Source organism: Diachasmimorpha longicaudata, chromosome 14 (assembly GCF_034640455.1).
Source record: "Diachasmimorpha longicaudata isolate KC_UGA_2023 chromosome 14, iyDiaLong2, whole genome shotgun sequence".
Classification (NCBI taxonomy): Eukaryota; Metazoa; Arthropoda; class Insecta; order Hymenoptera; family Braconidae; genus Diachasmimorpha; species Diachasmimorpha longicaudata.
The window spans coordinates 5,523,846-5,538,366 of record NC_087238.1 but is presented as its reverse complement, the minus strand read 5'-3'; the positions used below and the strand labels follow the sequence as shown (position 1 = coordinate 5,538,366).

The 14,521-nt window shown below is 37.7% G+C and overlaps 3 protein-coding genes across 4 annotated transcripts in view; 1 reads left to right on the top strand and 2 right to left on the bottom strand.

Annotated features, from left to right (window-relative positions):
- Positions 1–14,521, top strand: part of Wb (wing blister) — a 62,963-nt gene that overhangs the window by 28,291 nt on the left and 20,151 nt on the right. The gene's annotated exons all lie outside the window — the stretch shown is intronic.
- Positions 6,400–7,473, bottom strand: LOC135169255 (uncharacterized). Its single transcript, XM_064134077.1, has 2 exons — positions 7,064–7,473; positions 6,400–6,975 (listed from the first exon to the last, which is right to left on the bottom strand). Exons 1-2 carry the CDS (start codon positions 7,094–7,096, stop codon positions 6,475–6,477), a joined length of 534 nt encoding a protein of 177 aa, XP_063990147.1. The 5' UTR covers positions 7,097–7,473; the 3' UTR covers positions 6,400–6,474.
- On the bottom strand, positions 8,440–9,629 carry LOC135169254 (uncharacterized). Its single transcript, XM_064134076.1, has 2 exons — positions 9,490–9,629; positions 8,440–9,382 (listed from the first exon to the last, which is right to left on the bottom strand). Exons 1-2 carry the CDS (start codon positions 9,535–9,537, stop codon positions 8,852–8,854), a joined length of 579 nt encoding a protein of 192 aa, XP_063990146.1. The 5' UTR covers positions 9,538–9,629; the 3' UTR covers positions 8,440–8,851.

Below are 14,521 nucleotides of genomic sequence, written 5' to 3'. Positions count from 1 at the left end.
GGTATTTTATTCTCCCCTCGGTATTCGAGCTTATTCGAATTTCATTTTATTCCTTATTTTGCGGTGAAAAACCCTCGAGCCAAACTGTCTGCCAGCCTACGCGCGCAGAACTACTCCCACCCACGTCTAAACGGAAAATTAACAAGTTTTGAAGACACCGATAAATAACTCGTGTGCAGCGAAATGCGCAGAAATGAATTTAGCGTAACACTTGTTGATATCGAGCGTTTGCACGGCCGGGGAATTACTTTAGTCTTTTCATCTGAGGAGACGTTGATTTTTTATTCATTTTTGGGGGGTGGGAGGCGTTCGGATAATACCTGAGGAGTTTTATGAAATTCCCAGTTTCGTCAACTACTAAAAATCGTAAAAATATATAATATCAAAAATATTTTCACTTGGGAAGTGACTCCGTTAATTTAGTGAGGGCAGATCATAATGAAATAGCCAAAGACGCAGTACAAAAAATTGTTGTTGCTCTCTCAGCTCGTTTCGAGATGTTAATGAACTTCCTATAGAGGTGGGTGACCATGAGCATATCTCCAGGGACTTTTCACCAGGTTTATTCTCACCTCAACGGCCCACGTGTGTGGACAGTAGATTAGTGAGTCATCCAGAGGCAATTGAAAATGCCAATGCACTCACTCCCTTAGGTTTTTTCTCCATTGCAAAAACCAAACATCTCTCGTAGTTTTAATTGTAATTTCAATGATTAAAAATATAATTAACTGTCTGGGGGCAGGCGTTGAACCTCTGATCTTTTCTCATAACTGTTATTTAACTTCACACGTGCTGCAAGCTCGCACCTCAAGTGCTCGTTTATAATATTCGTTTGTAGTAGAAAATAAGTGTGTGCATAGCGTGCCAACGTTGCACGACATTTTCAAAGCATTAATTTACGCGCAATGGTGATACCCCTGGGGGATGACGGATTTATAGAGGTAGAATTTTACATCCGGTGGGATGCCGTGAAGTTAAGTTTTATAAACAATGAGATGCAGGAGTTGGCAATATGAAATAAGTATTTAGATTATTTTTGAGGCACTAAATATTAAAATATTTATGTCAATCCACAATTTCCCAATTAACAAGAATATCAGAGCTCTCGTGGAGTTAGTATACGCGCTAATGATGCAATCGGTCCATCAGATAGCAAAATCAACTTCCTTCCCCTACTTGAGTGCAGCAGTACTGTGCCCACCTGACTGTCGATGTTTCCCTGCCGTAAACGCGTGGGCCGAGTCTGTACCGGGTGTTCTCAGTTATCGTATTCCTGTCTCATCAACACCCTCAACACTTCCATTGTCCCCAGGGAAGTTCTCTTCTTCCCACACACCAATGACATCAAGCATTGCGTACTTTAATGACTCCTCAATCTTCTTTTTTATCGATTAAATTGAGTTTTAAGGGGAAGTGGAATGGAATCGAATGGAGTCACCCGTTTTATTACCGTCGAATCAACACCTGGTTGTAGGACGACTTCAGATCCTGGTAAAGATCCCCCAGGAAAATATATAGGTATCAGGTTTCTCCAACTCCTCGAAGTTCCATTCATGAACCGAGTTCAAGTCTTTCATGAATCAATGCGAAATGAATGAAAAACTCGTAGAAAAATGGCCAGTTTCATTTTATCTCATTCAATTGTCGTATTCGAAATTGAAAAAATTATTTATTTTTCACGGTGAAATTCATTGCGAGAATGAGAGACATGACAATGATGAAGTTTTTGATCGTGGGGATTGATAAATACCAGTGTTTCTCTCCTTCTGGTGCAGTCGATCAGGGGATTTGGTTTTGGTAGTCTTGCCGGGGCGATACAAAAACTCGACGGATCGACGGAATGTAGTCTTGTGAAAGTCCAACGTACGGACAATTTGATCGCACTCGAGAGACTCCGCTGCATTGACATCCCTCGTGTTTAGAGGATTCTGATTTTTCAGAATTGATTTTACTTTTTTTGTCCGCATTGTTCTCTCATTTTTTTCATTGAAACTGTTTTCGTTATCGATTCTTGTGCTACTTATATTGATAATAAGTGATTTTAGTAACGAAACTCGTGGTAATATTACAAAAATCACTCATTATAACCAATTTAGATTCACCATAACATAAATAATTCCGTAGTATAAATTATTGGTACGTGTTCACTGCCTCATTCCACTCTTCCCCCATTAAAGATAAATATTGGAATAACTCTCTAAGATTATTGCAAACCAATATCGCCGATCAGATGTAAATTTTCCCCGATAATTTTCAACCTGCGAGACAACTCATGCTCGATAAAGATAGCGATAAGCGCGAAAAGGGTGAAGAAATCTAAGTTGGGTAAAAAATAGGGAGAATGTTAACATTAATTTCAAGAATCCACTGGCCAAGTAGAATAACAAGAAAATCAATTGCTGTAATAAGGCTATTTTCCAGTTGAATCGTAGATTATAATCTTCAGGATGTCGATTGACACAGCTTTCCCACTGATTCTTGGAAATTAATCGAGGGAAATTGGCATCGAGGGAGAATATCGTGGGGTATTTATTGCACTTGAGTAAATGTCCACCCACTTCTTCAATTCCACAGGTCACGTGGCATTTGCACGTGATTTTGGAGAATTGAGGATGGAGAAAATGTCCCAACGCAGACAGAACTCGATTCCTGAAGAGGAGGTCTGAAGTTGATAAAAAAATCTGAGAGAACCGATTCAAAATATCGTGAAATTTTTATTTATTATTTTCATTATTTTGATTGGGTCGAAATTCAGCTGGAAATACCATCGGGATACTTGATAGAATAATTGATTGTCGGCCATTGACGCAATCTGTACATTGGACACGTGCGCCGATGGTATCTCAACCACTTGGCTCATTGTGTCCATTCTTGAGGAAGCATTGCATATCGGTATGCAGGGGAAGACGTTAATCCCTTTTCCCTCGTCTGGTGATGTAGAATTTTCAATGGAAAATCAATCGAACGATCAGCCACATTAAAAACTAATGATTTTCCCGGGGAATTCCGGCCCGAAAATTTTGGATAAAAATTAGACCTCTAGAGGGTGATATACGGAACTTATGTTAATGACAATCAACCTCCTCCCCCGTTTCGCCTCCTGGTGAATTAATTTTTACCTAAAAATCCTTTCCATGTGGAATCATTTTTTTCTCTGCGAAGAGAAAATAATTCACAAAATTCCCAAATGAACTTCAATATTTAAATAATAAAAGACAAAAATTACGGTCTTTTCCCGACAAATGCAGTGACTTTCGTATAATTTTTCTCTAACATGTCCTGGGGATTATATTCACAACCGTGATGGGGATACGGTGCGATTGTGATTGCACGCGCGACGCTCGATCCTCCCCCCGGCAGCTTCATATATCTCTGTTATCTCGATCAAGCACCCAGTGTATGCACTGCCACTTGTTCGCCAGAGACTCGTATCAATTATACACATGAGAGTTAGATGAGAAGTGAAGTCAAATAGAACTGCGTTTACGATTGAATTCGCAAAATCATTACAGTCATTATGATCACAAAACGAGAGCATTTAAGCTCAACGGTCCTCATTCTACACACGATAATGAGTGCATTATACGATTAATTATGAATAGAAATTGGGGTGAAAATTAAACATCTTATAAATAGTTGTCTCGAATTATGCATAAGATAGACATAAAAAATTCCCTTCGCGATTCTCAGAAGTAATTAAATATTCACCTTAATATAACTTCTTTCAGTTATTTCAACTAAACATAAAACATAATTGAGACATTTCAATTAACTTTCCAACACCATCATCCTAAACCAATAATCACACTGAAAATTTATCCACATGACGGGAAGTGAATGAAAATTTTCATTACAAAATCGATTAACTTTTTCTTCACCACAAATTATTATGCAAATTCTTCGTAAAACAGTGAAATCTCAAGAAACTTGAATTTACTTGGTCTATCGCTCGGTTTTATTTATTTTGCCAATGAAAATTATAGGATATTTTCAATAGCATTGAATGTGTACAGGGTATTCACTCTGATGGCTCTCCTTGGGGCGATATATACTAGAGATAACGTCGCTAATGGAGTCTCAAACCCCAAGGTCTAACTAATTGCTAATCAGACTCTCGCAACAGCCGTACCAGTGACTTTTTTTTATTCATCCCTAATGTACTGGAAAAAAAATCATCAACTCTCACGCGGTTGATGAATTTACTGATGTTTCAGCTTCATTTCAATTTTGGTTAAAACGTTTTAACGATTAAAAAATCGTAAAATAATTTTTAGTATTTTATTCTGAGCGTCTCAATCCTGCCACGCGCAGTCATGGAGGAACTCACCTTCTGGTGGGTTTCTCGTGACCGGATTTTCAGGGATTTTGTACCTTGTCATACAATTGACCCAACTAGGGTTAATAAATATTGAAATTCTCATTTTGGAGGGGTGATAAATAACTTATAATGCTACACGATGAGTGTCCTTACTATTCAGCTTTGAAAAATGGTGACTGCAGAAACAGGACAAATTGGGTTCGGTCAAGTACACCTTTGAGAATAGATGAAGTAGTGTAAGGTATTTTAAACATAAATCCGGGTCTACAGCTTCGTTCATAAATCAAGAACCTCGGTATATACTTCCGTTGAGGTTGGCCTAGCAATAGATGAATACAATTTCCTCACTTATTTATAAATCATGAAATTACAATATCTCATTCTCTCAACATCAGTGCTTCAATGTACTTCGAAGAATCATTGATATGGCATGACTTAATTGGTATTACCAGTAATTACTGAACTGATTGATTCGTCAATAAATTAATTGAGGTGACCAGTGGAAATGTTTATGGAACCGTCGAATTTTATATTTTTAGTAAAATATTTTCCAACGTTAACGGACAGATAAGCGCGATGATAAATGCTCTTACTTTAGGTGAATAATTCCAGCGTGATAAAACAACTGGTTACATTAGTCATCTAATACACAAACCACAAGGTATGAATGCCAGGTCTCTCATGGCTTTGATACCTAAGATCCTGTGGGTTCAGGTTTTCCAGGGCTCCTCGGGGCTAGAGGTGTATATCAAGTAGCTGACGAGATGGTGATTCGGTCTTAAATGCGAAATTGCTAAACATCTCTTCGGGATATTCTGCGGTGTCCCGACTAGCCACACTAATTCAAGTACAAATTATTGATCTATTTATTCCGTACCCCTATTTCGATTTTTAAAAATTAATAAAAAAAACTCGGTGGATTTAACGAAAAGAGAAAATAAACAAAAAATAATTCAATGGGGAAAATATTATGTTATCTTATCGAGAATAGGAGTTGCGAGACCAGACAATTTTTTTCGGGTTAATCCTTATCTTTTCAAGAGAATTAATGTTGGCTGGGGGGGGGGGGGGATTATGAGTGGCTGGGGGGTTTCCCGAATTTCCCTCTCATCTATAAGAAGGATTATGAATATCTACTTGTTTCAGCAGGTGGTAAACTGAGGGATTATTTTTGATTATCTCCCAATATTCACTGAGTGTCGCGACAAATCCTAACTCTCTCCACTCCAATAGTCTCCCGTCATAAATATTGCAAAGTATGTTACTATCCCTGACGGTCGAATGCTCCTCAATGATGCTGAAATACGGGTCAACGTGCGATTTTCTACCTGTTTTTCATTGAATGCCCCCTCATGCCAGGTGGGCTTTCGCACTAAATATGGTGCTCAGCTTTTCGATAATAGTATACTTGGAGACTAAACATTCCCCGTGGTAATGAAGAAAGTAATTTGCATCAAAAAAATATTCGGTTAAGGAGAATTGAAAAACTTGTGTCCATGGAATATTTAAAAATAGTCGTTTTCCCCGCAATGTTTTATAATAAAAACAAAATGATTATTTTTTATTGGCGGACCGACTTCAATGAACTATTGAATAAGAGAACCGATTGTCCCATTGTGTTTTTAAAATCACCATCACCGGGAGAATATTTGAAACATGACTCGAAAGAAACGAATAAATTATCCATTTTGCATCTTCGACAGCAGACAAATGACCCCGTCAACCGTGTACATGTCTGGTTACATATACGTTTGTCAACCCCTAGTGATTCCTGTAGATTCCACCTCGATATGTAAATCTCATGCCCAAGCGAATTCGTTATTCATCATTATCAATTTTCTATCTCCAGCATATCCTTAGGGGAAATGATTTCGAAGGAAAAACATCTGATTATTTTTTAGGAAACAAAAGGTTTTTTATTTATTACATAACTGCATTGGAAACATTAAATTTTATTTCTATAGTATTCACGAAAAATCAAAGCATCGTCACATTGGTGTAAAACATCATATTAATACATTATTTAATAATCCATATACAGTTGAAATAATTTTAAGAAACATATAGTCATATGTTACAAATACTGGGACATATTTTTACGGGATAAATGAAAGCTATTATTACAAAATATACAAATATACACTAAATTTTCCAGTCTAAATTTTCCAGTGTTTTACACACTCGATTTCATGTCGTTTATGTGTCATCCAATTGCGAAAATGTCGGTTACATTTGCCACAACGATAATACTTAACGTGTTTGAGGGCATGCCTCCGGTACGCAATTTTGTTGAAGAATATTTTCACGCAGTAGCTGCACTCGATGATTTTGGGCTCCAAAAAATTCTTGTCATCCTCGGATTTTTCCTTCTTTCTCGTATCACTCGCGGATTTTGGGGGAACCTTGGATACTGGAGCTAGGTTGAGATAAGCAAAAGTCTCGGTCCTCCGTAATTTGTAGGCAGAAATGTCCAGATTCTTTTTGACCTTTTCCACGTTACGTTGCCTAGGAGGTTGATACAGACTTTCATATCCGTCAACTTTGTCAGACGGGGCATAGGACTCAGGCATCTTCTTGGTCCTCTTTAAAAAATATCTGATCGCCAAACGTTCCTCCTGTGCCGCGTCCGTCAGTTTCCGTTTCCTCTCCTCGTTCGCCTGTTAGAAAAAATGTAAAAATTGAATTATTCTAAATTAAAAAATTAATATTATAAATTTTTTTAAATATTAAGGATGAGATATTCACCTGTTTCGTAGCTATTTCCAGACGACTCGACATATTTGTCGTTGACAAAAATTCTGGCTAGTTCTTCAAATGTTCAGATAAGACTGACAATTGGAGTTGTGACTATGTCAAGCACTGACAGGGAAATGTCCAAATATTTTGGGGAGCATAAATTTAAAGCATTCTGCAGACACGATCCCGTAGCCAATCATCATCGAGGAATGATCTTAATGTACCTTTAATCCCTCCAATACCTGCTACACTTACCCCCTCTTTGCGCCCCCCACCATTACGCTATCAGCAGGGGGTGGGTAAAGTAGCTGGTCATTAATGACCCATAGACACACATTGCATGAATTTTTGCAATTTCAAGGAAGGAAATGAAAATTTTTACTAATACTTTATGGCGACATTCTAGTGGACGATAATTTCTAGTTTTTATGATTTTGTGAAAAAATATTACAACAGAACAGAAAAGATATTATTTTTTATATAAATTGAAAATATCAAAATTGATAACTCTTCTTATGATATCGTCAACCCTTCGCGGATATTTTATTTTCATGGGATAGAATCAAAGAGAAAAGGGTTTGAAAAATCATAATTTTGCAATCGTTTCTGTACCTGCTTAAATATAGTATCACTTTCAGAAGAGGGGGCGGGGTGTTAGTGCCCAAGTGTTGGTGCGTTATAGAACAGGTGCGATAAGGCACATCCCCAATCATAAAGCCATGAAGAGTGGGGGTCCCACAAGATGAAGTAGAGGGTTATAACAAGAATTTTTAAATGTAAACTTTTTTGAAATATTATTTCTGGAATTATCGGGTGGAACTCTCGACGATACAATAATAGATAAATTCTTATATAAGTGAACTTTTTAGTGAATAAATAAATACGTTATGATCACAAGACATACGCATAAATCGCTACGGCATCAGGTGTGCGCCCTTTTCTTTAAATGATGAAAAATTTGGGCCAAATATTATTATTAAAATATATGTAAATTGAAATATTCGTTCGCGTAGAATAATCGAGGAAGACTTCTCCCGAAAATTTCGTCATTTAACCGATTTGTGGCGACAGAGCAATGAGTCAGGTAGTTATTAGAAGGTGCCAGGCAACGACGCCGGACCGAGTTTATTGCCTCCCTTCGCCTTGCTAATCTGCCTAGCCAGCCAAGACCCCATCAGTGCTCTGCCTGGAGACTAAACAGAATATTTTCCCCAAAATATTTGGAGACGTTTAAACAAATCCACTTTAAACTGGCAGCCGATACCCGGTACATGTTTTATTTTCTTATCATCAAAATTAAGGACAGCGTCAAGTCCTAGATACATGAAGACCTGTTAACTTATGGGAAATGGAATGAAAACAATTGACATTATAAATTTCATGGCATAATGCTTTATTCATTAAATTTGTACGAATGCATAAAAAATGTAAAAACAATTAAAATAGTTTTGCAGTCTGCGTACAAATTTAAATAGTAAAAAATAGAATATCAGATAATTTTGATACAATTTGCAATATTCACTATGTATTAGTAAATAGACTTTGTCAATATTTGGTACATAAGCTACAAAATTTGGCGTTTTATAGTAGTTTAAAAATTATTTTAAAATAGTCAGTTCTTCCGTTAAGTTTTTACTTAAAAAAAATAAAAGTAAGAAATGGCATAACTCTTCAAGTACGGTATCTTCTATAGTACTCGAATTGAAGATCGATATTTACAGAGAATGCATATAAAAATCACATAAATATTTAACAATTCAATCCATCACAGTGAATTGTCCAGAAAGCAAGCTCCATCTAGTAACTATCGAAGAAGACAAAACGTTTTCTCGTGGCGCCGTGATAGTACTCATTGTGTCTTCTAAAAGCGCTCAAAGTTCTGGTGGTGTGGTTACACATTTTGCATTTCAAACTAGCCCTGATGTGGCACACCTGATGATGATGCCATGCAGCTTTGCTCAAGAATTTTCTGCAGTAGCTGCACTCGAATTTCTCAGGTTTTTTCCAGAAGGTCTCCGTTTCCACCTCCGGATTCTCCACTGGCCGTGCTGGAGCTAGAAAAGTTCCAGCGTCGATCTGCATCGGTTCAGGTGCTGTGGCAACTTGAGCAGGAGCCGGTGGTGGAGATGAGTTTGGGGGTGATGACACCTGCACAATGGCCATCCTGTTGACACAATTCTGGAAGATGCTTTCAAAGATAGCGTCATTGCTGATGTCAGTGATGGTATTGTCCATAGAGAGTATCTCTTCTGCTGGAGGCATCGCTGGCAAAGGATGCAGCTGAATGTTAGCAAAAATATCCACATTGTCATCAAACAACGCCAACATCTGCAATGATAATAAAGACACATAATTAGGACAACGCGGTAATTGGGAAAATTTTTCTTAACAAGACAATAATCATGACTGCTGATTAAATTACAAATTCTACGTACCTCCATGTCACTGGCACTGGGTCTGGAAGATTCAGCGGTAATCGCCATGTTGAATTATCAAAAATCGTGTAATTACGATAATTAATGAAAAGTACGAAAGCTCTAGTACACGGATGTCAAGCAAGACCGATATTACCGGGTGTCAATACTTGAATGATGGATTTTGCCCAATTTGGGACTTTCGTCCCTTAAATCGGTCGTCCATACAGTGGCGGTAGTAGTGGGGGGGGGGGGCCTAGTTGAACCAGTGAGCGCACTTATACCTGGTTTGCACAAACGCTTATTGGTCATTACAGGGCTGCAAGTAAGGTGTTTTGTAGGGATGGTGCCTTCTGTGGGTGTCCTCTGTGGACTTTGGGGAAAACAAGTGGATAGCAATGCTAGGTACACTAATACCAATGCTGTGAATCATAAATACAAGATATTTGAATACTCTGTTAACTAGCGTTCAATTTTTTCACACTGAAAACATGAAAAAACAGGAAAAATGGGCCTTATGCAAATCTCGACGACTGCTAAGTCAATGATAAAAACGATATGATTGTATTCTCATAGCTATTGATTTTATGATACCAGGAAAATTATCTCTTCAACTAGAAGTTTTTGTTGGGAAGGGTGAGAGACAGGGGGAGGGAGGGAGGGACTCGCCAGTGGCGTGCCAGGATTCGGGCCTTTCGTTCAGTGACGTCATCAGCCCCATTGCTAAGCTCACGAGATCACGTGATTCCGAGTCCCCGGTTAATTTACTTTAATTGTTTATCTTTAAATTATTTCTTATGTAATCATGATATCTTCAGGGGTAAATCACAGGGGAATAGTTTTGCGGAAAGCGGGTGGGGGTATGATCATAATGGCCCATCCGTCTGCAACTTCCCCTACCCGATGTCATGCACCCCCACTCTCCTACATGGCTTGGGTCACGTGATGCCCGGGCCCAGAGAGTTGCAAAAATATTGAAAATATTTTCATTTTCAATTTTCTTTTAGGATTAATATCCCATCGAATTAAATAAAAAAATCAGCCGTTTGTTTAAGGGCTCTATCAATTCTTTGGAAAATGAAAAATCCTGGGACTGACGCTGGGTTATCGTAAAATGGCGACGAGACTTGACAACGCCTCGTCGCCATTTTAATTCTATTGATATTTTCAACTAAAAAAAAAGTTCATTGACAAAATAATTTGCATGTGAACCTGTCAACAGTATTACGCCGGCGTAATCAAAGCAGTTCATGAAAAAAAGTCCCATAACTCCGTAAAATCACGAAAGTCTTTAACCGCTTTATCAGGATGAAACTCGTCTCGGAGACGATGCAGAGCTATTAGTTTCCGGTTGTTTGGCTGCCGGTTTGCGATCTAGGAATGTACGACGTGAAATGGGGGTTGGGGGGTAGGGGAGTTTGCCACACGAAGAGATGGATCTTCACCGTGGCAATCACCTCCTGGGTGGTCTCAGTTCCCTACCGCCATCGGCATTACCCTTCTTTTCCGTTCTTGCACACCCAGTATTGAGCCATTTCACATGCGACTCTCGTTTTGCCGAGGCTTAAATACTGATTTCTGTCATGCTATCAATATGTACATCTTCATCGATAAATTGTCAGTTATCCATTTAGCTTTTAAAAGGAATGAATAATTATCGCGTTATTTACTGGTTTGAAAATTTTTATTTTCACGTAATTACTTCGCTTTTTCTGCTTCAACAAAAAAAAATTCATTTCCAATATTCTATTCTATAAAACTTTAATTAAATTATGTATTTTTCAATCAATGATTTATGTTGACAACAGTGCCACTGATTTTGATTTCATTTTTATCTGACGTTTATTTTCATTATCGGCAATTGGAAAATCGAATACATCTTTTTAAGTGGAATAAAAATCATTAGTCGAGTCACAACTCCTCGTGTCAATAGTAGAACGCTAAAAGGTGCGGTAAATAAATAAATAATATATAAACATATAAATACGAAAAAGGAGGACTTGTAATAGGTTCAACATTTATTTTTTAAACATATAATTGACCTTCTAAAATTGAGATTATCATATAGAATCTCGTGGCCCTCGGAGGCATGAAAAATTGGAGTGTCGAATGCTATCCATAATAGCCCACCAAATTCATATATTCATCACACCGCAATGAGTAGTCGGAGATGGTCAAAAAATGCCGATAAAATTGGAAGATCGATAGTTCCACTTACATCAAAATAACTCCATTTTATTCACCTATTTTACCGATAAATAACACCACCCAATAGCTACGCTGAATGGGATAATATATTTTATTCAATCGGGTTATTACCATAAACTTCAAATTCCATTTCAACTTAACATCGTGTAACCGATCACGATTGTGCATAATTAGTCCACGAACTTGTTTCCAATCGGTCCCGCACGAATTTGTTACTGTCGATTCTGTCTTACCGATTTCTAATTTCATTTGCTCATTTATCCTCCCCCACGATGATTTAACTGTTAATAAAAAATGTGAATTCTCCATAAAAGGGAACTGCAGAGATCAACAAGTCGTTTGAAAATTCAGGGAACAGGTGTATCACGGATAAAGGAAACACGGGGACTCCTTTAACCGTGGAAGGGCCCTAATCTCCCTCGGTTACAGCGATAATGATGTTACGTGTAAACACTCATGTTCCCAGAAAATTATCAGCCAAGGGACAGAATGGTACAGGGACAGGGAGAAGCCATGAACGTTGGTATTTACGTGGAGACACTTGACTGTGTCATCTCCGCCCAACCTCGTGGGGTCTTTTAGGAACCGGTATGGATTTATGGAGATTATAATGTTCACCTGGCTCTGGTGGGTGCGATATTTATCATTCAAGCTCTGGGTCACTCGCTTAAACTCCAACTATTAAATTGTCATAGTGTTTCTGAGATTTGAATGAGAACTACTCTCTCAGCAATTTTTTTCACTGCATAATTCCGAGTCTCGAGTCAATGAAAATGTTTAATTTCCATTGACTCAAGTCGTAGACATGATATCAAAATCACTGACAAATGATTTTGTTAAAATTCCAATGAATCAATGTGTCATTCCCACTTAAGATTCTAATCCTGTCTCCAATCTCCGGATCAGGGCTCCCTCTAACATGACTGGAAGAAATTCAATATTAAATCCAGGGAATCAATTTCCATCCCTTGCGCAATAGCAACAATCAGCAATTTTAATAGTTGATCTATTGAATTAATAAGACCGCCCAGTCGTTCTCAGGTACCAGAATGTCTCAGAAATGGTGGTTTTCATGGTTGATAGTACTTCCTGATAATTTTTCTCAACTTCGACTGGAAAATGAGAGATCAGTTTAAGAATTTATCAACTACTTTATATCTAATTAAATCCTCCGCAAGAAGTGCCTCAATATTATCTTCTCAATCCACTGGAGAATAGTTCGTTATTCCGCAAATTTAAAAAATCTGATCCCATTTTATATGTCGATTTTCCTCTAATCCTTTTATTTATCGTCTCCCTAATTCCTGAGCCCTTCAGATTGGATACCCTGATGCAAGCGTTAAAGTCGTCGTTTACCCGAGAAATAACGATACGACGTAAACTACGAGTCAATGAAACGTGACTATAACGATAATAATGTACCAGGTGGTACATTCGTAACGATATTAAGGTATTCCTCCTATCGAATAGTGTCGGCGGAGTGATTTTATTGATCTCTAATCCATGCGTACGTTGTACATACGGTTAATGGCAATTTTCACCTGAGGGCGTAATTGCCTTGTATTATCTATCGCTGACTAGTTCAACCTGGAGGTTGGATACTGCGTGGGCTGTGGTTTAATAGACTAATAATGCAAAAACCTGGAGAATCCATTCCTCATAATTGTTGGATCTCATTATTTAAGGATCGATACATCATGCTTCTTTCGATTTTTATTTTTTTACTATTAAACAGTCAACAATAATTAATTGTCCATTAACTTCATATGATAGGGAATTGTTCTCTTCTAAAAAAATCACTTCTAAAGGTCTGGAGCACTCGAATAAATGGAATTGGGGGACAATAATTTTGACTTCCACAAGTCAGTTGGATATTTCTCACTCCCTAGACATTTTAAAACACAAGGGGTTCCTTTGATCCTATCTCTTTCTCATATTCCTCTTTAGTGACAGTTTTTTTTAAAATTCCATTTCGTGTCAAAGAGGAATTGTCAAGTGTCCATTCGTGGTTGGATGGACTCTTCATAAAACAGACGTCTCCGGTTTCATTTTTTTTTTATTTAATATCATTTCAATTTGGAGGTCACGTGTATTTTTGGAATAACAGAGGGGGTGGGGAAGGAGATAATCGAGGAGCTAGTCTCGTTGACTGGCCTCCAAAATATTTATTTCATTTATTGCCACTGAATTCATTTATTTTATCCAAAATATTTAAGTATATTGAAAGAAAAGTTTGATGAAAGAATTTATACAGAACACCTGTTCTTCGTCACTCTGCTCTCCTCAGCGTCCACTCCAGTGTGTCTGTGACTAATCTTCACCTCGGCTATAATTGAATCCGGAAAACCGGAGCTGCATAAATATGTGTGTATGCATATTACGCGTACTGAGAGCTTTATGAAGTTACCATGGTGGTCCAACACTTGGCCTTTTACATTATTCCCGGTACAGCCCTCGGTTAATTAACTCAGTGACTTCATTTGCATGGAATTAATTAATGATTTTTCTCCAGTTATTTCTGACTCTCGAATTCCACAATTTTCGGATGATAAATAATGTTTTCTACAGTATTTCCTCACCTGTGTGATAATTGAAGTAAATTTTAGTTAATGAATCAGTTTTTCTGCATTTTTGTCACTTTTACAATGCAAATCCGATTCTAATTTAACGATTCAAGTTATTGTTGTGTCCGGAGACGTTTTTCTCGGTCGGACATCAAGGAAATGTAATTTATAGTAGGGATTAAGGACTTTAAATGATAAGACAGAGTCTTATCGATGTGGAACTCGATAAAATAACGATTTTGCTCGTTATCAGTTAACGCTTTGGCGCCCTTCGGCTTTTT